The 26759-nt window shown below is 39.3% G+C and overlaps 1 protein-coding gene across 5 annotated transcripts in view; it reads right to left on the bottom strand.

The window, feature by feature from the left end:
* DISP1 (dispatched RND transporter family member 1) overlaps window positions 1-26759 on the bottom strand; it is an 87372-nt gene that overhangs the window by 20168 nt on the left and 40445 nt on the right. For 2 of the 5 annotated variants that reach the window (XM_039569398.1, XM_010393564.4), the window contains exon 2: window positions 12453-12989. In XM_039569398.1, the coding sequence (XP_039425332.1) occupies window positions 12453-12958 (506 nt within the window). In that variant the 5' untranslated portion in view covers window positions 12959-12989. Of the gene's footprint in view, window positions 1-12452; window positions 12990-17504; window positions 17612-20110; window positions 20380-26759 lie in introns of those variants that run through there. The other 3 variants (XM_010393562.4, XM_010393563.4, XM_019282459.3) reach the window with 3 other exon arrangements.

Genomic DNA, 26759 nt, shown 5'->3' on the forward strand with positions numbered 1-26759 from the left:
CTGATTTATTTCATGTCACTTAACTGCAATTAATTTTTATTTCACCACATGCAGATGGTAGAGACTAGAACTCAGATATAAAAGGGCTTTTCCTCCTTTTTTCCTGGGAGGAACAACAAGCCAGTTAGACTTTAAGCTGAAATTAATGCCTATCAGCCTGACATGGGGCAGCACAAAGGCACTGCCTGGGGTTGTTGTGCCCTATTTTCAGGTGTAAGGAAACAATAAACAGCATTGGATAAATCCAAAACTGTCAGTGAGAGTGCTTCTCCTCTGCTTCATTCCTGGGAGACGGGAGCTAAGGTGAAGCAGAAGCTGCTCTCCCAGCAGTGATATCCAGCTGATTCTGGTGCTTTGCTGCAGCTGGGACCATCTCCCAGCTGAAACCAGCACTAACTGAGAAGTTCTGCTCTTCTTTACACCACTGCCTGCCATGAAACACTTTTTTAGGAACCTCCAGCTGACTGGACCAGAAGCATCTCAAAAACACAGACACCTTTGCAAGGTTCAAAGTCCTTGACCCATTTTTCCTATTTAATTGCAGGAACCAGTGTCAGACAGAAAAAAAGTACTGACTGCTGGACAAATGCCATCCCTCAGCAAATCCAGCTGAGATCCAAGCTCAGCGACATTTGGATATGAACAGTGACAGCCAACCATAATTTCAGGGCTCAAACCCAGGCACAAGGGTAACGTGGAAATAGTCGCTGAGAGAAATTTGGGAAAAGCTCAATTTTCCAAATAGTCATTCAGAGATAACTGGTCAGGTAGCTGATCTCCATCGTTTTGGTGCTGAGCTGCACAAAAATTAGAAAATAAATGTATACCTTACTGATATTTATCATAAAGGCCTTATACAACATAGAATCCTGAGATGGAAGGAACACATCAGGATCATTGGAGTCCAACTCCTGGCCCCGCACAGGACAACAGATTCATTTTGCACTCTCACTTTTCACTTAAAGATTCACTGGAGTAAAAAATGGTCAGTTGCAATAAATAGCTGTATTTACTGAAAAAAAAAAGAGAGAGAGAGAGAGAGACTCTCCTGTCCAAGGATTATGAGGTGTTTAACCTCAACACTCAATGCTTTACTTTGCCAGAGGGAAACTATTCCCTTTGTTGGTAGATCTGGTTACCAGAAGTGATAAAACATAGCTTTTGGTCATTATTACATGCCTGCATAAGCTAAATCCCTGCAGGATAGAATGAGATATGCATCAAATTGTACGTTCTCCATCAGATCATACAATACAACCTAAATCCTTGCACAGGAAGAAAATCCTCATGTTTTCAGAATGTTATTGACCCAAGAGAACAATTTGAATTGCTCCTAAATATCAAGCTAGCTTTTGCTGTTATATCGGATATAACACCTATGTGCTTTATCACTTCAACACTCAGACAACAAATCCAAGAGATTAAGTTGCCAAAAAAGTCTTTATAAGCCTCCCAATTAAATTTTTTTTGCTACGATGAACAGTTTCCCATGATTCTAACCATGAACTCTATCTAGATGTTTTTTAAACATGCAGTGCTCATTTAATTTGTCTGGACTTAGCTTTACTTGTTTACATCTCTAAGGAATAGGACAACCCACAGCAAAATAATGTTGTAAAGGAGATAGAGAATCCAGTTTTCTGGTAAACTGCTTTTTTAAGGTTTTATTAAAAGCAAGAAGAATGCAATTAATTTTTATGGGTTTTTTTCCCACATAAAATATCAAGGAATAATCCAAAAGGATTTTATATTTTTTAATCTCTAGATTATCAAGGTGAAATCATCTGAAACTAACTGCTGTTTCATCCCATTAAAATGTGTGAAATGTCAATATTGCAGCTTTTCTTAATGTTGTACATATGACTATCCTTTGCATAAAATTAAGCAAAATGCAATTTAGCAGACTAAAAATCAATATGCTATTTGGCAACTGTGTTACAGATGTCAATTCACATTTTTACAGTTCAGACATCAAGCTTTATAAAGGTTCTTGTCTGCTTTTCCTGTGTTCTTACCTACCTCTTCAATTCCAACTGAGCATCTGCTCTATCTTCACAGCAAGTGTGAGCAAATAACATTGCCTTTCTGTGAGGAAAGCAATTGTGAGGAAGGTGTTAAAAACTATAAAATCGTTGTCTGAGTGATTCTTGCTCTGTCTGATTTAGATTTAGCATAAAAGTGTAAGCTTTACTGACTTACAGTGTGCCCACTGGATAAAATCCTATGGAAAGGGGCAAACCCTATAGACTTAACTAAGAATTTCACTCACTTCCTTTCTGCTATGAAATCAGTATTAAACTTTACTAACCTACTCTGCAAATTAACAGATAGTTTTGACATCTCCCACAGAAAAACTTGAGGCTCGTGCCAGAGTACAACAGGGAAGTATGTTTCCATTAAGGCACCAGAGATGGGAAAAGGTCAATACAATCCTACTAACATCCTACATGTGTGTATTTTCATTTGAAGTTTAGTAACAGCACTGGGAGGAATGTCCTAGGAAGATGGGTTGAGGACTTTGGACTTATTTGGAGAAAAGGAAGCTGAGCAGTGACCTCATTGCTCTCTACAGTTCCTTGAGGCAGGGAAGCAGAGAAGTGATCTCTTATCCCTGGGATCCAGTGCTGGGACATGTGGGAATGGTTCAAAGCTGAGCCAGAGGAGGTTTACACTGGACATTTCTTTATCTAGAAGGTGGTCAAAACCTGAACAGACCTTCTCAGGGAGGTGCTGATGTCCCAGTACTGTCAGTGTTCAAGAGGCATTTGGACAATGCCCTTAACAAGATGCTTTAACTGGGTCAGCCCTGAATGGGTCAGGCAGTTGGGTTAGGTGATCCTTGGCAGGTCCCTTCCAATTGAAATAGTCTATTTTATTCTATCCCTATATAACTCATCATATGCTAAAATTAAAACTTCTATAAATCTCTAACATACAGGTGATTTAAAATTGAAATGATCCTACTATAATAATCTCCAGGGCTGGAGGTTTGTTGGGTTTTTCCCCCCCTCTCCTTCTCCTCACTGCTCCATAGGGATGGTATCCACATAAGAGCGCAGGATTGACTTACCAAGTCTTCAGTTTAAGGTTCCTTAGAAATGGTTTTTTGCAATACTGACTTCTAATGTCTTTCCTCTCTCATCTTCAAGAGCTGACTAAATACTATCAACCACTGGGAAAGCTGGCTCTTTTCCTTTACAGCATCTACTTGGTTCACTCATCTTGAAAAGGAATTAAATCATCTCTGTAGGAAAATCTGAGAGCATATAAAGGAGCCAAGTCATACAAGACCCTCCAAACACTTTTCTTGTATTCTTCTTTCCCTAAACTTTTCTCCAACGAGTGTAGCCACTTTTAAACACTGCTCCAAAACTGTCAATAAGAAAATTGCCATCAAGCACACTTAAACTGGATTTTCCCTGCTTTAAATGGAAAAGTTTATATACAATTTAAAGTATATACTTCTTCAAAAGGTTTAATTGAGGCTATATATATATATTCCTTTAACTTTTGAAGCACTGCAGGCAGGACCACATAGAGCAGTGCCTGGCAAATTAAACAAAAGTTCTGAACTATTTAAGAGAATAAAAAAAAGCTTTTCTGTGAGAAATACCACCATGAATCATTATTTGAAAACAAGCCAACAGCTAATTTGGAGCAGACTAATATTATTTCAAGATCCTTCACAAGTCTAAAACCATTAGTCTTTTCTCTTTTCTTGGTAATTACAGTGAAATTAATAGATATGTTCTGGGATTTAAATGATGACTAGAGTAGTTTTCAACATTTTTACTGGCAAAAAGTCTCTTCCTTAGAAATATTTTATTTCAAAGCTGCTTTTATTACACTTCCCAGTTGAATGGAGCAACACAAGGTCATGTCCACGTCTTGTATTTCTCTGACAGACAGGAAATTAACATGACCCAAGGAATCACAACATACACAGAAGAAAAACCCCATCTCATGATACCAAGGAGAATGAAAAAGATGTCCAAGAGTGCCTATTTTTATCATGGTATCTCTCCACACAGGCTGAAGTGCATGTTCTTACAGGCATTAATGACTGACATTAAGCACACAAAGTTTGGCTCTAGAGTAGGGAGACTTGGACTGTCAGAAATCACACCTCAACTGGTACTTCAGTCTTCCTTCCTGTGCAGATGGAAGAATTTGTGATTGTAAGTCACCAGGGGGTTCAGTTTTGCTCTCAGAAAACCTCCTTTGACCAGAAAGCTTTTCTAAAGATAGACTAAAAGCACTTACAAGTTCTCCAAATTGTTCATTCAACTATGGTGATAAGCACCAGTTTTTTTCTCCATATTTAATCTCTTGCAGCAAATGAAAATACTGTTACTTAAGATCTTTGTTACAAATGTAGTCAAGTATCTCTTCAAACATATATTTTAGTGTTGAACTCTTCCAATATCTGTTAATTTAGTCATTTAGAATCTCGTAACTTTCAAGTGATATAAAACAAATGTATAGTCAACACAATATATTTTAAAGGATTTAATATTTTAACTGCACAATGAAGGCTCTTTAGCTTTTCCTGGTGCTAATGAAAACTTGCACATATATAATGCAACATTATCTTCTGTATCTCCTGACATGAAAATTGTTTTGTATGCTCAGTAACAAGCAAGCAAAAAAGGAAATATTTACTGAACACTTAAGGTTTAGAGTATTGTAGCTAAGACCCCAGAGAAACACTCTAAGATTGAAGAGACTATGAAACAGATTTAACATAACCAAAGCTGTTCAGCAAAACGTTTGCAAAAGTTCATCCATTTGACAGAACAAACTAAACATCCCACAAACTGGAAATGTAACATAAGAATTTTGAGGGAAGGTATCCCATTAACATGCTGGAAAATATGGAAGAAGTGGCAGAAGTGATGCAAGTAAGCTTTTCTAGTCCAGTACATTCATCTATTTATGATTTTAGTAGAAAAGAACCAAATCACACCCCAATTTGCAAATAGTGAGGCTAGGCTCTCTGAAATATCATCAGGATTTCTACCTGTAACTTCCCTTACCCTGCACTGATCTGTCAGTGGTACCAACTCATTTCTATTTTGCATTGATAGTCCAGGCTTTAAGAGACTTCTTTATTCAGAAGAATCTCACTGCAATTTTTGTGTAGCAAAATCAGTGCCAAACTTCTCAGGCACCCTCTATATTTCCCTCTTGCACTGTGTTTGGAGTTTCGTTTTGCTGTTCAAGCACCACCGACTAATTAAAAGCATGCACATCAATTATTATCCACTAGGAGATGAAGACAACATTGAAATATCAGAGAGGAAGAACATGATTTTGGAAGGAGTTAGAGACAGAGAAAGCAATGGTAACTCATAAAGAGCTTTCCAAAGCCAGTGTTCATCATTCTGCACTTTCCCCCACCATAAGGAAGATTCAAAACTTTTAAGTTGGAATACTCAAATCTCTCAAAACCCATCTCTTTAAGAGTAATGTAAATCAGGTCATTCACCATGCATAGTTTAGACTGTTGTTCTTTGTCTGGTGTTGTCTTATCCACATTTGAATCTTACTACTGTTGAAGAATGGTTACAGGACCAGGGACATGGGTCCCTGGAAGAGCCGTACAAGCAAACACCTTTTTAGCTTGACATAAGTAGGCCTCTTGCTAACTGCAGAAATCAGCAGGCCTTTGTAAGCCTCTTGCTAGCTGCAGAATAAGGAAATCGTGAGAACAGAAATCATGAGAACAAAGAAAGAAGGCAAGGACACAAACGCAGTGTTCTTGACAATCCTGTTACAGATAAACAACAGGACGTGCTGACAACATGTACTGACCATGAGGAATGAGGAGGAACCCTGAATCGCAACATTAGCGATACGTGTAAAATGTAGCTTTTTACCCAGCATCAATAGACAATAGAGAAGTGACAAGTATGCATATTTGAGTGTATAAAAGCAGAATCCTAATTCCAATAAACTGAAGCTTGCATTATCGATCACATTGACAGTCTGCATGTCTTCCCTTGCCGGAGTCAACAAGATACTACAACCTCCTACTAAATTAAAAGTATATGAAAACAACTATACATTGTCAAAACATTCCAACAAACTGACATAATTTTGGATGTTATGGTTTTTTTCTCTAAGTGTACATAAATGCTCAGTTTTAAAAGTCATCTCAAACCCCACACCAATTAGTCCTTTTCCAGAATGAGCACAGCTGATGCTGGTTTTCCAGTCAATTTAGTACAAAATAAAGGAGCCATGTTTTTTATGGTTTCCCTCCCATTATCAGCTTTACATCTTCTGAAGATGGCAATTCAAAGGCCCAGCAGATTGCTAGTTATGAGTGAGCTCTTCTGTTGTTCAGGGAAAGGTGAAGGATACAGGGCATGGGAAATTCATCTTCAAGCACACACAGGACCTGAATTCTCTCAGGAGCAGAACCTCCATGGCAAAATAGGGCCAGGCAGATACTCAGCTGCACTCAGACCAAAGCAGGAACCTTCGATGCACCTCCTTCCTATGGCAAAAATGCTTGTTTCTAAACAACCTGAAGTCTAGACAAACTAAAGTTTAATTAGTACAATTAAAAAGCCTGCAAAAATCCCTTGGACAGCCCAGAAAGACAGGTGTTTTGAAGTGCACTTCTATGCAATACTTTCCGAACTGTGCTGTTTTTATTTGGTCAGCCACCAAATTATAAATGGCATTTTTATTTGTATTCTTGTCTCTGTGTGTCAGCCCTTTGCTTTCAGCTCCAGCAAGTGCAGCAAGCTGTTTGCACAGCCAACAATGCACAATATTTATCATGGGAAGAATAAATGAATTAACAAAACCAGAATGTAACTCTTAAGGTATCACACTCAGAAATAATGCAGGACTAAAATAAAAAGATGTGAAAATGAGGAAGCACAGCTCAAATTAGACTGACATGAAAAATTATTTCAAAGAAAGAAAAAGAACCAGTTCATTTGGTCACAGGGAAAACCTACTTCTCCACATGTGCACAACAGAGAATCCCACATCTGGACTCAGAGGGATGCATGAGATAGCTTCGCATTCCGTTTCCTTTTCTGCAACTCCATCAAAATCCCAAGTATGCCATTGGGTTGATAACGCTTCATAATAAGAAGATAAGAACTCTTATTTTGGCATAGAATAAATGGCTTAAATGAGAATAGAGGCAGAATTTGTATTGTTTCAGGAACTCATGATCTATAGCACGAACCAAGAGATTTGCAGTGGCCTGAACACTGAATGAAGTGATGGTAACAGCTTCTACCTTTTAGCTGCTAAGGTTGATAAAACATTTCAGAAATCCCACTTTCAGAAACCTGACTGAAGGTTTCTTCCTAAAGATTCCTATCTTCAGTCTTCCTAGGGGAAGGCAGAAAGTCTCCTTTACTACTTTTTAAGTTATTATATGCATATGTATTTTGTACAAAAGACACTAGTATACAATTCATATAAAAAGTGAAAACAAAAATCTTTTAATACATCAAATAAAGCAGAAGCTAACAACTTTCAAAACAGGATAGGCTGTTTTAAAAGCTCAGTGGAAAAACTTTTGTGAACAGTTCACGTTGCTGAAATGAGGATATTTGAAAATATTTTATACACATGTATACACATAATCAGCTCTGCAAGCCACGCAGAATGTACTAGATAACAATTATCCTTTTCCTGGAATCAAGCAGGGAACTGTTTCATAACAAAGTCTTGTTATTAAGATTGGTATTTGGCAAACATTCCCTTGCTTTTTGAAAAAAACAGAAGCTTTTCTTTTTTCCTGGTTCTAATCTAAATGCCAAGTAACTAGAAGGAAAAATACAAAATGGGTAAGAGGCAGCTGTAGTGTTCTATCCTCACTTCACAGCTTTTTCATTTTTATAGAGCTTCTTTTTAAAGTATTAAATAAAGTGTAAGTATTCATGTATATCTGCAGTACTGTTTAAACAGTGTGTGGCACAGAACTCTGAGACACAGCAGAACCCAGAATCCCAGAACCACCACATCAATCTGCAGTGCCAAAACACTTCAAAAGAAGGTTTAAATCTAACTGAAAGGAAGATGTACAGTAAGTCTGGATGCTTTACCAGTTTCCTGATGCTGTTTTTTCCCTTCTTTAGAATATAAATTGGTCTAGCAAGCAAAAACTTTGAATCCAGCAATTTAAACCAACTAAGCTTTGGAGCTAAAACCTCCAAAGTAGGCTGGTGGGGGACAGGAACAATTTACATATATCCCAAAGTCTTAAATTTTAGCCAAAGTAAGGATTCTGTGAGGTGTTAAACAGATTTTATTCTCCTGTTCCAGCTTGAGATGATTGCATGATCCTGGAGAGATCATCCCATATATCCTTTCAGCCTGTTTTTTTTTACCACAGATAATTCAGATGCTTTTCAGAACAGTTTTCCTTACTTGTCTGCTTTAGTCAAAAGCATTAACAGTATAGTCTAAAAAAGTAAATAACAGTGGGTGACATAAAGCAGGTTCACCCTGAGCCAAGAGTGCTTGTTTGAATTTATTGGTTTGATACTGCAGAAGTGCAAGCACTACACACACTGGCAGTCTGGAGCACTTGCCTTAGCAGCAGCACTAGCAGTTCTTTCACAGCTCCCTGACCTCTTCTGCCCTACCTTTTGCCTCTGAGTCCACAGACCTAAGTTTTCTAAACTTTATCACCCAAGAGAGATTCCAGCAGAGTTGGCGTCAAGATTAACAAGCATACAGGTAGCTTTCAACTGGTGTTTTCCCATTAAAATCTTCCCATACATGTCTGAGGGAAGCAATCCAATTTGGTACCAGAGACAACATCACTGTTATTCCATGCCTTTCACAATCCTCAGACGACTTCCTGAACGAACTCTGCACATCCTTCCTCTTCCACTCCTATTTATATGCATACATTTCTATACGAAGATTAAGTTTTGAAAAACACCAGCAAAGGTTCTAAGAGTTTTCTGGCTTTTTTTAAAATAATATTCTGTTCTCCTAGAGAACTATGCAACTGTTCACTATTTATTTTATCCTCCTTTCAATCCACTAAGTGTGCTACTGGGCTGCACAGTTTTACTTTTCCCTAGTGACTCCTAACTCAATGCTTCCAGTCATTGTGGATCAATCTTCATGCTTCTTTCACAGCCTTACTTCTCCCCATTTCTACCCCACCCTAGTGAAGGCTGCTGATGACTACAGAAGCAGGGGGCAGCAAAGGAAGGGCAATAACTACCCATCTTCCAGCAGCTCTGAGCCCCCAGGTTTCTTGAGATACATAAGTGCATTCCAACAAAAAGGGATACTTCAGCATGAGCTCTCCAGAGGGGTGAGGTAGGGAAAAAAAATCATCCAACACTACTGAAAAGAACTAAACATGCCATGCTCCTAACAGGTAAATTCAGAAAAGGTTAGAAAGCAATCAAACCCCCAGACAACTGCATGCTGATATGGAGAGATGGCTAGAATTTCCCAGGGAGTGTTTGTGTCGTCAAGATATTATGGCCACTGAAGAAAGAGGTATGAACATGTTTACATGAACTACTTCTTAAATATGTGCACACATTAACACAAGAAACTTTACTCAAGATTTTCCAACCTCAGCAAAACTTCTAAAGATCATCATAATCATTACGACGAATAGTTGAACTATTTTACCTACTTCTACAAGAGAATTTTGACCACAATCATGCTGCAAAACACCAACCATTAAAAATATTTTCTTTTACGCTACAGGACTTTTTCACCAACCTAAAAAAATTAACAGGTGTCCAGACTCTCAAGATATGGTGGATAGATGATGTTTCCATGTAATTTAGTTAAACTTCAAAGCTGAACCCTCTACAAAATTCCAGATCCAGCCAACTTAAGAGGATAGGACAAGTGTGGCATTATTTCAGTCTGTCTTTACACACTCCAATCTGCAATGATATACCAGAGCCACATTCCTTTAATATTAGGTCAATGACAAATGTTAAGCCTTGGGCTTCAAAACCTGACAAAACCTGTTGTGCTGAAACAATTGGTTACCTGCCCAGAGCTATAAGCATCAGTGATACAGTTTGCAAAGAGCATTCATCCTCCTCTCTCTAATCACATCTTTTCTCCCTTCTTAAAATCATAACAATATTTGAATGCATTTTTTAAAAATACAAGGAAGCAAAATTAAGTGCTGTTTGACTACATATTGAATTTAATTAATGTATTGTATCAGAACCTGCATTTAAAATAACCCTGTTAAAACATGCACATTTTATAAAGCTGGATGATTTCCAACGAACCTTGTAATAAAAATACCTGGAGAAGAAGCTGCTGTGCATATTATAAGCTCAAACTGCAATAAAATTAGAGTGTGGAACAACGATCACATTAAAATATCACACACCTAAGTGATACTTTTCTGTTTACAGGAACTCACCCGAGCATGTAAAAAATGAATACACATTTATCACCTTTTATAGCATTGCCAAGTAGCTACAAATGAGGCAGTTTGCTTCTTCCTCAGTGCACATCCATCCACCTGCAATGCTGCATGCAGTTGCTCCCAGTTTTTACCATCTCTCAACATGTCTACACTGACAGTGGCCTCTCTGGGTGATATCTTCACAATGCAATGAGAGACGACTGTATTTAGACACACCTTGTTGAGTATGGAGAGAGAAAAGAAGTCCTTGGTTCCATGCTAAGTCACAGTGAGATGTATACACTGTCCACTAATGTAGACATGGGCAGTTCAAGGAGTGAAAAGGTATGGAAGCAGTCCAGTAATCATTTGATAGGGATGTGCAGAGTTTGCTAACACATATAGCTTTATATAGCTTATTGCATCGTTGTTTTGACTGCTAGCAGTAAGACAAACCATTTATCATAAGTCACTATTCATAATTTCTGTATGTTTTTGTAGAAGTGTACGGTATGGCAAGGAAGTGCAAGATGAAAACCAGCATCTTGGCTCAAGAGCCCAATCAGAGCAGTTCAAACAGTTTTTGTATTTGTGAAGCATGACAGAAAACATTATTTTACCATATCCAGACGAAATTCTCACTGTTTTTATTTCTACACTAAAGCCAGAAGCCCAGACTATGGACGGCATTTGTTCCCTTCCTCATGACTTTGGAATACAGATGAAGTTTAACAGCCCTGCTGCACAGGGAGAAAAACCGCGAAATCAGTGCAACCATTCCGACAGTTTGAAAAGTATGGCTGATCCTACAATAGTTCAACTTCCTGCATACCTTTGCATACAAAATTATACAGTATCTTTGCTTGACAGTTAAACAAGTATGGGGTGGAAAAAACATCTCTGATTGTAAGCAGTTCTGACAACTCAGATTTTTTCCATTCGTAAGTGGAATAACTGGCAGGAGAAAGCTGATTTGCACTCTGTATTATCATCATCCCTATTTTCATCTGCTTTTACCTTAGGGGAAAAAAGCTTTATTCACTTTGAGTTTTTCCACATTAGATGCTTTTCCCAGTCTGGTATTTTTAGGAGTTTAAAATTAGTTCATATATTTCATCAAGACAAAATCACTATAACTGACTGAGAAACACTTGTAGCTCCAAGTTCTTGAACAAGGTTGCAGATGTTGGAGAACAGGGAGAAGGATAGTTTTTAATGCTCCCATGAAAATCCACCCCATTTGGCCCAGCTGCAACTCAGAAAAAAGAAATTAACCCTGCTTAAAAGCTTCAAAGTATCTTCCTTCAATGGGGAATTTGGATTTTAGAAACTGCCTCTTAATTGACTGATTTTGCCCAGGACCAGAAGGCTGTAGAAGGTTTTTCTTCTGTTTGTTGTTCCTTGAAGCTAGGACTACTGTCACTGGAACTCCAAAGCTAACAAAGAGGCAGGTTCATATGAAGTGGAGAAGAGAAAGGATTACAACCTGTAACAATCCAGAATTTCTGAATCTGAACATGAATTTGAAGTTTAGCAGATGACCTACACTGAAAAGACATGAGGGCAACCCACTGTACCTGCTGACCCAACAGAGAAAAAACACCCTGTACACTTGAGAACAGGACTGTTGCAAGTGTTTTTCAATGTATCTTTTTAAGGAAATACGTGTTTTCATTGGACTATGCAGACATACCAGATCTTTCAGTGTATTCTTAGCTATCTCTGTATTGGTTTGTTTTACACAGCAGAGGTACACTCTGTGTCTTGTAAAAGAGCTAATGAGCTACCAAACAATCCCCAATATGAAAAAAAAAAAAAACCAGCCTTTTTTTTGTCCCCCAAGAAAGAACTAATTCACTTCAGGAATATTCATGGAGCCCAGCAAAATTAATCTGACTTGGTTTCTTAAGGAAATAATAACTTGGTAATGCATCAAAGATTAACCTGTAAAATCACTGGGGAAGAAATTTGGTTCATCTTCCTTTCAGATCTTCTACTTTTGTAAGAAAATGGAATAGTTCTGGGAAAGACTACCCATCCTGACAACTAAGAAATAATGCAACCTCCTTACCTTATCCTGGCCATGTGTTGCTGCACAGGCTGATGCTGGAAATGGTCAGGCCACTGATGGTGAAGGCAGAAGGATGGGGAGGGCTGAAGACAGCAGGCAGGCTGATAGACAGGGGTGTGTTTTTGGCAAATAGAGGCTGAGTACTCAGTGTGTGGCTGCATGCAGCACGAGGTCATAGGAGATGGTGCTGAGCTGCCAACCACTGAATGACATTCTTGCTTGCTGTTATGGCTACTTAAAGAATGATGGTATGGACAAGGGTGGCAGCATTGCGACAACATCTGCTGAGTTCTTTGGTTGTCTAAAGGCAGAAAGGATGGTTTGATTGTACCATTAAGTTGCAGGCAGCCATTTGGACTTGGTTTTGTTCTTGGTGTTTCCTTGGATGGGAGCTGTTGGACTGTGATGTCTCCGTCATTCGCTGCAACAACCCCTGGGCCAGCAGCATTTGACAAGATGCTGCCGTTGCTCAGGACCACAGAGTCAGTGACGTTGCTCATAGCCATGCTCCAAGTTCTCAGTGGATACGTGATGTTCCTGAGGAAACAAATAAAGCAAAGTTTAGAGAGCTGCAGCGTTTCCAGATGCTCAAAAATAACTTTAGATTAAAGTGAGTAAAACTCTGCTCTGAGCTTCACCTTTCACAACAGAGGGGACCAGAAAGGAGTCACACACACACTGCCAGGAATGCTTCAAAGTACTTAAATTTGTTCAACAAAATATTAAGAGTGAAGTTATGTAAATTCCCAGTGAGTAAACCAAATTGTAAGTCAAATGAACAGAGATTTGACAGTGTCTGTGTCACAGCTAACAAGTAATGGCTGAGATGCACAGAACAAGCTCATTGTGCACAAGACTGAGTTATATCCACTATATATAAAAACAGATTTTGGTGTAAACGGCATAACCATCCACACCTTGCACTGCAATTTACCTGTGTGCTTTGCAAACCTGCAGGAGACAGGCCCACACAGTAGACATTGTTTAATAACCATTAATGTGCTGGTTTTAGTAATCTCCTTTCCAATCTCTATTGAAAACAAGGCATATTCATGATTATAAAGAAATTCTTTTGAAATGCCTTATTTGAATAAATCAAGCCACTTCAGCAGACATATCAAAGTTTCTGAATAGTAGACTAGATCTTTAGCAGAAGCTCAAAATGAACTGTTATAAATACTAAAGAGATGGACTACAACCACATGTTTTTCCCAAGTTGACAAAAGAATAATCCCAGGATTAAGCTACTGCTGATTGAGAAGCTCTTGCTTCTCAGTGACACGTATTCTAAAGGCAGTACATAATGTACTATGCTGTCAATAAAGGATATTAGAGGATTTTCTCCTGAAGTTTTTCAAGCAATATGTAGGTAAACGAGAACTATTAACATCATAGAAGTGACCACAGCTCAAGACCAAAACTTGTGTGAGGTGCTCACAGCAGCCAATTTCTCCCATCTTAACTATAACCTTGTTTTAGTAAGATATAAAGGTAAGTTGGAGATCATTATTTTGACAAATAACATGAAAGGTCAAACACCACACTCAGATAAGAGTTTGCTACCCAATTTACATGGGCCTGGGAGAGGCAGGAGGAGAAAGAGGAAGTAAAACACTAATTATGTACTACTTAGTAGAATAAATCAACACTTGCTGAAAAAACAGAATCAGTTAATTACAACTGCTTTGACATTTTAATACCGTATTTAATTAACAGCATTGCAAGTCCAAATTGCAAGGCTCGCATTACAGACACTGAACTTTGCAGAAAGACACAACATACAGATTAAAGCAGATAAGCAAGGAAGTTTCTAACTCATTTTCTTCCCTGATACCTTTGCTGAGTGCTCAGAGAGTTAAGCCTGCCCAGCCAGCTGAGCTATTTAATTGGCTGAATGCTAATTCTGAGCAGAAAGTGCTTTGCTGACTGGAATGCTCCCCCTGACAGCCCCCCGTGCAGCATCTCCCTGAGACAGAGCTAAATCCTCCACTTCTGAAACGAAAATTAATCCTCTGCTATTTGTTCTAGATCATGTGCAGAGCCAGATGCCCTGGGAAATCACTTGCATTTAGATAACCACTCAGAACAGGAGAATATGCTGCTTTGACAAGCAAATTTTTCCAGCCTTCAATTCCACACATTCTTGCTGGGTACCCCCTCCCCTGGCCCAGGCAAGTCAAGCCCAAGGAGGACTTTCTGCTGAGCACAGAGAGCAAATTCAAGTGGCTGGCTAAGCTTCAGTTTGGTCTGAAGAGACATATTAGTTATGTGAAATTCCACTGTGTTTGAGCAGTCTGGTTTTCTCCCCCACTGCAGTCAACGTCAAACCTCAGTGGACAGAGCGAGAGCCGGACACCAAGGCAGAGAAAGCTCCTCTCCAGGTGCCTGGTAACATCTCAGGAATTTCTGGCAGCTTATTTTCACATTCACTCACATAAGAGGCTGCACAGTGATGCTCTTACACTTGTTTCTACGTTAGTCAGACCCATCCATATTATCACTTGAAACTGCTGTAGACTGATCAAAGTTACTGTCTACTGTGGTAATCGAACAGAAGGGACGGAAAGACTGCAAGTATCTGACATTTCAGGAAGACAGATACACCATCCTTTTGCTTTAGGACACTTGCAACATAATTTTTAGTAGCTGTTTTCAACCACTTCATGAAGGAAACCACACATCTCTGTGCCAGGCACACATGTGCCAAACACAGATGCCCAAGCTTGTGCCTGCAGCAGCTGGGCAATCCCAGCACGGACACACGGGCTTGGCCCTTCAGTGTATCTGTGCCCCTTGAGAACAGGGAATGACATGGGAATTGTAACTTCTGTCCACACAGCTCAGCAGCCTCCATTTAATAGGATCTAAGATAAAATGCTTTTTTTCCCCCACAGATACAATATCTACCTGTGTACCTTTTGTTCAGAAACTTTTTAGAACTACTACATTTGAAGAAAAGATCATCATCAGTACCACAAGATATAATTCTGCTTTTGTTCTCCTGTTGAACAAGCAATTCATGAACCATTTCAAACTCTCAAAATTTTAACAGATAGAGCTGATTCTTTCTTTTTTCTTAAGGCTCGAGGAACTCTTTGAGTTCTGTCCATTTTTATGGAGTCTTTGAGAGAGGCAATGGAAGCACCTGCTTGCCTTGAAATTCTTTCAATGACACATTAAACCAAGACTACTTTGCATGCTAAGGTCTGATTAAATATTTTACTCAGTCATAGCTAAGAACTGGGACTCAACCCAATTGTCTAGAATGTGAGCGGGGCTGTACATTTTCATTTGGTTTGGTAGCTTTTCTATTTTTTAAACAAATGTAAAGAGAGTCATTGAATTTGACAAGGCTAATGGCATCTGAGTTTTGTTTCACTCGGGTTTGAGGGTATTAAAAAATCTGTACTGTGGTACTTCATTTGTGTCCCTCTCTACAGAATTGACTATGAACCACTCACAGCAAAACTTCACCTGCAGCTGTCACACCAAAATATATTCTTAGATTATATTCTTATCTCTCCGCTGCATTTTGTCTCCTCTGCCATAATCGCAGTGACTGGGAACTTAGATGTAATAATGTCCCAATGAAATAGTTAACTGAGTCTTTTTTTTAGAGGATGAATAAATAAGCCAATTAAAATGTGACAAGTAAAAGCATAGTACAATTTTTAAAATGACACGGGCATGGGAAATCTAAGAACATGCTGATAATGAAAAAAAATCTAAAAACAAGAATCTTTGAAAATTCAGTCTTTGAGAATTCTGAATTCTTTCAATGTTGAAGTTAATTATTGCTACACTCCTCACACTGCTTTAGGATCTGGTATTCTCCAGGAGAACGGGGTTTTCAGATTTATGACAACGAAAAGCTTTGAAGCAGTGGACAGGTATTCTGAATAATGAAGTTGTAGAAAATACAGGTTTTAATGCAGGCAGCCCTACTTAACAGAAGATTAAATACAGTTAGAAAAAGTGTTAATCTACATGTTTAATACATCCCACTTAGGTACCCACATCTCCAGCTAGACACAAGGTATCTTAAACATGATCATCTCTTTAGAAATTATGCCAGCTGGACTGCTAAGGGAAGAAAACCAGAATTGTCTTTAATTACTGCACTCTTGATAGCAGTAACTGCTCAGAAAGCACTTGAGCCACGCAGCTGAAAACAAGTCTTGGAAGAGTGTCATATCTGGAATGTACCATGGTCTGAGCAGCGATGTTCCTTCGTGACAGTTTTATGGAGTAATCCATCTATTATTTGTAGAGTTAACAGTGAACACAACTCACCCAGCAGACAGCTGCCATCTGCATTGCAAGCCCTTCAGGAAATAAACTAATGGTGTACCACACAAACTACGTAGGATTTGGTGCTCTCCAACTAGCATATTCTTTTAAAACTTGGATTAAGTTCACCTGTTCCTTTGGCTGCAACTGAAAGAATTTTTCTTTAAGTTTCATAAAAAGAAAAATCCAAAACAAACTAAAAAAACACCAACAAAAAACCCCCAACCAGACTTAAAAAACATTGATTCAACAAATCCCATCTGGACTCATAATGCCTGCAATTGGGAATGACAGAAGTGCAAATCCAAGAAGGAATGACGTAGTGGAAATTTAGTACAACCTAGTATATTAGTACAGATAATTTATAGATATTTAGAAGACAACAGAGAACAGCCAAGTGTTGAGGGCTGTTTTAACCATATAAGAAAAAAAATACCCAAAATATGTAGCATGCACAAAACCAAAACTAAACTGCTGTCAGGCTTTATATTTTTCATTTAAGGTAGGACAAAATTCCAATTTCATTTCAAAGTTATCTAACGCTTTTCAGCTGTAGTCAGCATTGCATCACTCAGCCAGCTGGGCCAGTCTAGGCTTTATGGACTTTGCAGACCTGTCAGCTACGAAGCATCATCGTTCTGAGATGAACATGATGTCCAAAGTAACAAAAACGTCTTTTCATGTTAAAATTCATCTAAACCACCTGGATTCTAGAAGCAGTGCATTTCTGAAATAAGCAACATTTAACACTCCCAGCACTACCTGTTAAGGCTCCTTGCAGATGAAATACCATAATGGCCATGCAAGTCCTTTAAGACGCTGAAGTTTTCCAACGTGGCTGATGGGTTACATGGTCTTACAGTCTGTAAACTCAGTTAAATCCTCTCCAGGCTTCGCCTGCTGTGCCAGCCAGTGCACAGCCACTCTTAAGGAGGGTTTGCTCCTCCTTCACATTACCGGAATTCTTTGTATCTTTGCTTTTTCTCAGTGCTCAGAGGAGTAACAGGTGGTGCCTGGTGTTTGATACTGCATTTCATGGGAGATGTCTACTTATCTATCACTGCAATGGTCTTTAGCAAGTCAAACTGCTTTTTAATGTTTTATGGTTGTTGATCTCCATTTTGGCTCTCAGCTAGACATTTTTCACATTCTCCAGCTCTTACTCCAATGCTATCATACATGGTGCTTGTTTTCTCTCAATACCTTGATTCTTTCTTTTCCATTTCAGCTGTTAACCCCTAGGTCTTCCCTGAAAAGCTTTCTCTGTACAAAACACAGGCACTTCCCAGAACAAGCCATCCCTGTGCTTTCCTTTTTCCCCCCAGGTATTTCAAGTATATTAAATACATGCATTTCAGCTTCAGGAAGTCTCAAATTCTTATTTCATCCACAAGCAAGTTTACCTGATATATTTATTAATCTATCAGCCATTTCACTTCGAAGATTGGTACAACACAACTCCTATTTTTGAGAAAGGCCACTACGGTCAGCTTATTTTCTGCACAGTCTATAAATACCCATTTTCTCAAGTAATGTCACCCTATTAACAAGCAGATTTTCATCAATCTAAGTCCTTGTTCCCTAAGGTAGTAGTTAGCAGACAATTACGAAGCAGAAGAGGCTTGTAGAAGGGAAATTTCCCCTCCTCCAAGTGTTTTGAGAGCCAGCTGTCCCTGCCATCCCTCTCCACAGCCTGTGAGGTTGTGAAGCTGTCCTGTCCTGAACCTGAGACTCCATGAGTTCATTTCCTGTGTCGCAGGCTGGCTCGGGAACCGCAATTCCTGTGACAGGGAGTTTCCAGATGTCACCGTGCCAGCACCACAGCTCACGTACAGATGGGCACTGGCAAACCAGCGTCGCCAAGCTGGCACAAGAATGGACCCAGCAGCGACAGCTATGGAGTAATGGAGCTGGGAAAGACTGCAAAGGGTGGGAAAACAAGGATTCTTCAGACCCTCAGAAACAGATTTTGCTTTGCTTTTAAGCTAAAGTTACTTCTCCTGGCACAGACAGCAAAACAACAGCAGACCATTCCCAGAAATCATTTGCAGGGCTTCAAGTACAGATATCAATAGCAGTACTTTAACTACAAAGTCCTTTTAAAGTAAAAATCTACAATAGATATAATTAGACTATAGAGAGAAGACAACAAGAAGCTCTGAATTCTCTTCCAAAGTTTTGTATGATTCTAAAGTTTTAATTAAAAAAAAAATTTAAAATCATAACTATTTAGGGAAAATGAAAAAAAAAAAGTATTAAAGCCTGAAAAAGCTTCAAATACTCTGAATTTTGGAATGAAACACAGCTACTATGAGAAATTATTGGAACCATACTACTTCAAGAAAAAATGTGTGTAGTGCTGGAAAGCAGGTATACCTCAGCACAGTTTAAGAGCCCAGAAAGCTGTTAAAAAAACCCCCAAACATTGCTTACAACTGCCTCACTGTCATCACCCTAAATCTTATTCATACTACTTACTGACTTCTATTACCATATGAAAGACTTTAAAGTTTTTGTAATTGCAAATATTCTGATCCAAAATAGCTCTAATCCTGCTTACGCAGAAGGGGGAAAAACCAAAATATGTCTCTTTCTGGCTGTAAGAAGAGTTACTTGCATTGAAAGTTTCACAGGGTTTTACTTCATCATGCTGTGGGATTAACATTGAAATTATTACAGCTGTAAAGGGACATAAAAGCAACACTCCTTAACTACAGCCCCAGCTATACCTACCATCACCCTGGCTCTATCAGTGTTACATAAGAGGTTAAGAAACCTCTCCACCATCTGCTTAGAATCAATTTTTTTTCCTGTCCAAATTTAAAAGCTATGTTTAAACATAGTAACAAGAATTGTTACTAATATTAGCATTTTTCTTCCTATTTTAACAGAAGTACTAATATAATTGTACCACTACAGTACATTACAGAAGGCAAAGAGTGAGAATGCCAGGGCACATCAGGCAGGTACACATTGGCAGTCACACCTATTTGATAAACACAGAGCATTCCTTGCATTTGGCTACAGAAAACACAGCAAAGCACTTTTACCCTACTGGTCCAGCAATAATTTTCTTTGAAAGCTGAACATGGGAGAAGTAATTTTTTTTTGTTGTTTGCCGCTTCATTTCCCAAGCATGAGCCGCGCTCTGAAGGTCAAATGATAAAGCTCGTACAGCACTTTTATCACAGCGCATCTGCTCAAGGAGCCAGATCTCGAGCCCGGGGTGTTTTGCTTTCTCACCAGGCTCTTCAGCGCTGGCAGGGTCCTGCGCTAAGCCCTCCGGCATTTCTACCCACCTGAAAAGTCTCTCACAAGCCCAGGAGCCCACTTGCATTACAAAGTTGCACTGCGGTGTAAATACACACCAAGTTAAACTCCTCACGCTTTCCGAAGGCACGGCCAGGTCCGAAGCAACCCAGCCTCTCGCCACTCACCAGCCGGGGCAGATGGGCAGGAAGGAGGCGGCAGCCCTGTCTCGATCCAGGTATCCCGCGGCTCCGCGCCCGCTCTCCCCGCAGCCGGAGCCGCTGCTCCGCTCGCCCCAACACTGGCCCCGAGCGGAGAGCGCCGGGAGCCGGGGCCGCCCCTCCCCGCGGCAGGTCCGGGCTCTGGCAGCGCCCGGCGGCTCCTCCCTGCTCCTTCTGCCGCCGCGGGAGCCCCGGGCCGCTCCCCGCCCTCGCTCCCAGCCCCCGCGGATCGGGCTCGGGGCTGAGCCGAGCGCCGCAGCTTCACCTGCCGGCGCCTACCGGGGCTGCGCCATCCGCGGGCTCCGCGCCAGCCTTTCCACGTGGAGAGCACGAGTGGCATCACCTTGGCACCGCCTTTTGGAAAGGGAAAGAGCCGAGGGAGGCGGGAGACTGAAAACAGCACCGGGGGTCATTCGGAGTGCTTTTCAAACTCACTTCAGCCCTCATTAGCTCCTGGCAAAGGGCTTGTCCCCCAGCACCAAGCTCTTCCTTCATCCTTTGGTTGTCAGGCATTTCTTACAAAATATTGCTGCGTGGCTACAAATCTCTTAACACGTCTCCAGCAACAAAATACCTGCTGGGATTTAAGGGCTTTTACCCCACCAGACTTTACGATATTTGTACCTGAAAAAGCTTCTTCCACGCATGAGTACTTGAGGATCTGGTAGTTCATCTCCACATACATCTCAGATAATATTTTTTTGTACGACTTTATAAATACAAACGTAATTATTACAGACAGTGCAAAACCCTGAAAATTTCATGCTTCACAACTCAACTCAAAATGAAAAAACAGAGATTACCAAAATCTGGGGATATCTAAAACCCTCAATTCTAGGACCTCAAGAATAAAGCAGCAGGTTGACTTTTGAAAGAGCTCAGTACTAATGTGGGAAACGTGGTACTCAGCAGAGCTGTTCTGTGAGGAGCTTAAAACCCTACCAGAGGAAATGCTATAAACTGGTCTCAATCTGTGGTACACCAGAATATTATATTATGTTCAAACTCATTTCTAAAGCTCATGGGCTCACAAAGCCTTGTGTTTTGGGAGCTGACTCCTGGTTTTTCCTCAGCTCTGGGTATCTCAGATACAAACCTCAGAACTGGCATCTTCCTATCAGATCTTGCGAATCAGTTGCCTGTAAATCCAAAGTAGATCACAATTCACAGCTGTCTGACTGGCTTACAGAAGTGCTTTCCTTACTCTCTATTGAAATACAGGAGCTCTGATTTCAGGGTCAAGTTGAACTGGTTGAAGCAAAAGGAATTCCTCATTTATAAGCATCTTTACTCTTTGTAAAGCAAAGGATTTAACCAAAGGAAACACTGAGGTTCAATTTCCCTTAGTGTGATGTTAGAATTATGCATTCCAACTGCTATCCAAGTTTTTACACAAGGCAGCTCTTCTTGCTAATTGCATCTGGTCTTTAACAGGTGGTGAGAAACTCTGCTGCTTCCTCACCTCTAAGAGGAAACTTTTTTTTAAAAACCCATCTTCCTTGACTTTCTCACTGAGCTTCAACTGGGAAATTTCACTGGCATCAGCAGCCATCGCCACCTCCCCCCACACCATCAGCATCCTATCTAAAACATCAGTTTCCTAATATTAATGGATTCTGTAACAGAAAACTTGCTTTCCATCCAAGGTAGAACCAGTCAGCGTTAATGATCTAGGACAGTTTTTATTTAAGAAACTCAAATGTTTTTACTGAGCAAAACAGCACTACTACAAAGCAGGTAACTTTCAACCATAATTCAAAATGAAAGTAGGACTGCAATACAGTATTCACTTTCTGAATATCTGAAACACATAATATAGCCTGGAAGCACCAGAAGAATAATCTCAAACTTATTTTTCCAAAGTCACACAGCTCCATGTGTTTTTGAAAAACATACCTACTAATAAAAGTATTTCTGAAATGTGTAAATATTATTGTGTATCAATTCACTGCAGATACTGTATCCCTTGTATTTGCTAACCACCTCAAAGAAGTGACAAAAGGCATATAATATTTGCTCATTGCTTTTATATCTAGGAGGAAAAGGATGATAAAAATCTGAAGGATTACAGTCCATTAAAACTCTTAGATGGAATGTACTGCAGAAAATAGTGTTAGTTTGTTAGCACATAAATTTAATGCAGATACTTTGTTCCCAAGGATGACAGTAAAACAAATGAACAATGCATGTTCATAGATACGGTTGATAAAAGTATTTGTCCAAATGGCATTTAAATAGTGTATTGTGTATTTGAATTACAGACTTGTAGTAGATCATTGCCTTTACAATATCTGAAAACCAAACTCAACACTAAGTGCTGAGTTTTCACTATGCTACCCTCAAGCCCTGCAGAGCCTTGGTTGCCCAGGGTCCCCCCAGCATATTCCTGGTTTGGACACTTCCATCATCCACTCTTTAACATCCCCTTCTGCATCACTTCTACTGTTGCTACTTATCCCACCATTCATCTCCAGCAATATCAGACAAATGCTGACTTCTTTACTTGCAAGTGATTAGAAAATACAACTGAGCCCTACAGCTTATGGAATGCAGGTACAGAAAAACCAGGGCAAAGTGAAAAAGGATAGAAGAATTTAGAGTGATTCAAGGCAGACCAGGAATGTCAGATTTGATCTGTGGAAGCCTCAAAAGGATAAATGAATAACACTCTGCTCTATTCACTGCCTGGAAATGTGTCTATGCAGGGAATCTGGAGGACATCTGCACTACTAATTCAGCCTTAATTTAAGTCAGTATGGTCCTTGATGCATCAGGAAGTTCTGCCTACCTATGGATCTACCAATACATTTCATAAGTACTTTGCATGTTCCAACCAAAGAAAAGTTCTTTAACTTAGTTATCATAAGAGATGCTTTGTGCATTTTTCTATCATAAGTGGTACTTTTAAAACTGAGATTTTAAAGTAACATTTTTCATGGTATACTTCATGAGTAAAATCAAGTAGTAGTAAAAAGACTAATACAGTTCCCAGGTTTCTGTATACAATACTCAGGAAAAAGGTAAATACTGTTACAAAGATAACCATGTCAGAGACTCAAAAGAGCTGTAGTCTGTGTAAGATGAGCCTAAAAGCCTGAAGCTTGTATTTACGAAGTAGAACTGACAGTGTGTTGTAATGCATGAAGCTTGACCCTTCTCTCTCTTCACACAAGATACAAAGACCTGAAATACTTGGCTGGGACCCTTTCATAGCCTTTCCTAAGCTGAAGACATCAGGCAATGCCATTGAGTGCCAGCCACTTCTCCAACCTTTGGCTGCCTGTGATCAAGAGCTGTGACAGAGCTGCACCCTTCCACCACAGGAGGTGCAACTACACCTTGTACCTTTTCCTGGCTGGATGCCTTCACCTGCCTCTCTGAGCTTAATCTGACATTAATCACAAATCAAATTTCTTGTCACAGTGTCACTCCTTCAAAGAGAAAGATTCAGAAGAAGCTGAAAGACTTTGAGCACTGAACATTAATATGAGAGCTGGTGGCAGTCTTGGGTGTTCTGGGGATGAAGGACTAAGCAAAAGCTCAGGAAAAAAGTGCACAGGCTTCCAAAATCCTTGTAAGCCAGACAGAAGGCACAAAAGGTACTGTAGAAATTCTGGTGAATTGCTAATGAACTGGGGAGAATAAGGGAATATGGAATAAAAGAGCCAATTAGAGGTTAAAATGACAAAATGAGTTCTGCACGTGGCACATAGACTCTCCACATATTTTATTACAGCCACATTGAATTTTTATTACAATTCCTATCCACCTACAGAATTTCCTGGCTGGTGTTTTCTTTTTTCTTGGATGCAAAAGTCTCTGTTGCCTTTTAGATGCCATAGCACAGTACTTACAGTAGGCAATTTACCAAATGCCTTTTAAAATAAACAATGTAGCAGGAAAAATATGGTAGGAACCAACCACTCATTTACTACTTTTCATACTAAAGTGTATTTTTGTGCAACACTTGAGGTAATACTAAGATAGCAGCACCTACTTTAATTATTCAGAGGCACACAGAGCACAGACCAGGAGCTTCCAGCTTCTAGCAGCACATGGACATGCCAGCACCGTATTGAGGAAGTTAATTGGGCTGAGTCAGCTTGATCCATCAGAGATTACAAGGTCTAGACTGCCACTGATCCTCACACCTGACAACCTGCAGAGAGATCCAAGAGCCTAGACGGTGTTCCCAAGTGGTTTTGGCTCCAGAAATATGAGGCAAAGACACAAAGTGACTTACCTGAGACTGCAGCCATGCAAACGTGAGCTGTCTGCTCCTAAGCATAAACTGAACCTGAAAAGAGAATGGCTGTGTCCATAAGGAAATGGAGTTTGAAACTCTCAAAACTGGCATTTGGAAACCTCTGAATACTGCAGTTAATTCACAACCTGTGTTACCCATCCAGAGATGAAAGAAAATATTGCAAAATATAAAAACAAAAGCACCCAGCAATGAAAATATGGCACTTCAGTCTGTAGGTTTATTTATCTGAGATACAGGATGAAGAAAAGGAAGTGATTGAAATTCAAGGTATTAAAATCTCCATCCTCTTACACTGTTATTCTTCTATACATTTTTTTCTCCCCCTTGAAGTATAGAAGACTGACCTTCTTATAAATATAGGTTGTAATATAAGCAAAACTGATTCAGTATCATCATATATCTATGGCAGAAGCCTTAAGCAGAGTCCTCCACTTACAGACTGCTGCCTCCACAAAGATGAAATACTGTCTGATCAATAGAGGACGTGAAGTAAATTGAGTATCCTCCTCCAGCTTCCACTCATCCAGACTTTATCACAAAATCTTTCATAATTGATAACCTGGAGAAAGGCTGAGAATTAAGTGAGTTTACAGGCTGAAAAATCTTTAAGCCTTGCAAAGCAGTCTTTCTCCAGCACTAGTGACAGGGGAGAAGTTAAGATATACTCTCTGCTCATGCTCTATTCATTGTGGTTGTTTTTTGGGCTTTGGATTTTTTGTTTTGGTTGTTTAGGTTTAAGATATGCAAAGGACATCTGGCTTGGATTTGGAAAATTTAAACTCCACACACTACATTCAATAAACCAGATACCAATGCATTCTTTTTAATATGCTGGAAACTGGACATTTAAGGCCACATTGGCTTAAAAAACATTGAAAGTCAAAGCACAGAAATAAATTTCTGGGGGCAAAGAGGGTCTTTCATTGTCCATGAAGTGCCTAGAACAATGTCCTCTCAGTCCCAAGTGTAATGAAAGAGTCAGTTCAGTATGAATCTGCAAACAAATACAGCCTGATTCTAAACTATTTCCTTTATTGATTTTTTGTCCTTCATTGATTTTTTTAAAAAGCTCTCAAATTATGATAATGACATTTTACAGCCGTGCCTCCTCCCCCAACTGAAACAAGACACGAGCAGCATTTCTCTAACTTTTTTTCATTGAGATCCTGAGATTTTAAATCACATCATGTGAAGACTGAGTTTTATGACATATAAGACTGTCTTGTTTTATCTACTCACAGAGCAGAAATACTAACATAAATTTAATGACTTTTTTTGGTGGAGATCTAACAGACATAAACCTTTTATTTCCCATGTTTTCAAACCACACGTACTCTGAATTGAAATGCATATCTGAGGCTCCGCAGTAACTCAAGTCCCACATCACACAAAAGCCTTGAAAAGCTATTAAGTTTTAAAATTCCCCACACTGGATGAAATTATTTACATTACTAAAATAAAACTGAAAGTTGTGTATTAATCATGAAAACCAGAAGAAAGCATTAGATTTAATACTCTGCAAAAAAGCTTTAATATGGAAAATTTATTAGGCAGTTTTATTAGCATCTCAAATAGTTTTCAGATACTAATATGAAGAACACTTGTTAAAAAACCCAAATAAATCTGGAAGCAGAATTGCATATCTATACTATTGATTTATCTACAGCTTACAATGTTTTGAAGGAATTTTTAATAGCTTGTCTTCAGCTGTAAAACTTTCATTCTCTAAACAGAGTGCTCCAATAATAAGTTACATTAAAATGCAGCTGCATAAACATGTTTACACACAGTTATATTTTCTCATTCACATTCCTTTCTCACAGGTGTACCTTTTCCACTATGAAGTAACTGAACTTAAGTGTATCTTATATAAGTGCACACATGTATAATGTCACTTGTAAAATAGTCCAGACTGACCAGGGGGAAAAACTAACAGAATGCTTTATCTGAACATAAAATAAACAAGTGACATAAAAAGCAGTAATTCTACCACTTGTACAACACCAGCACTTAAATTACAACCAACAGCCTGATGGCAGTGAAAGCCACTATTGCAGTGTAACTTTTTTATTCTGACGACAGGAAAAATGTATTTTACTAGTACTGTTTTAATAACCACCACATTAACTTATCTATAATCAAAGAAATAACAAAGAACTGCATTTCTCCCATCATTTGGAGAAATTCATATAGCAACAGTCCAGAAACCACAAATACCACTATTTCCATTTCAGTTAGGGAAGCAAAGGAAAAGTCACTTTTTTCAGATTCATATTCTTA

The sequence above is a fragment of the Corvus cornix genome, chromosome 3, assembly GCF_000738735.6.
Source record: "Corvus cornix cornix isolate S_Up_H32 chromosome 3, ASM73873v5, whole genome shotgun sequence".
Lineage (NCBI taxonomy): Eukaryota > Metazoa > Chordata > Aves > Passeriformes > Corvidae > Corvus > Corvus cornix.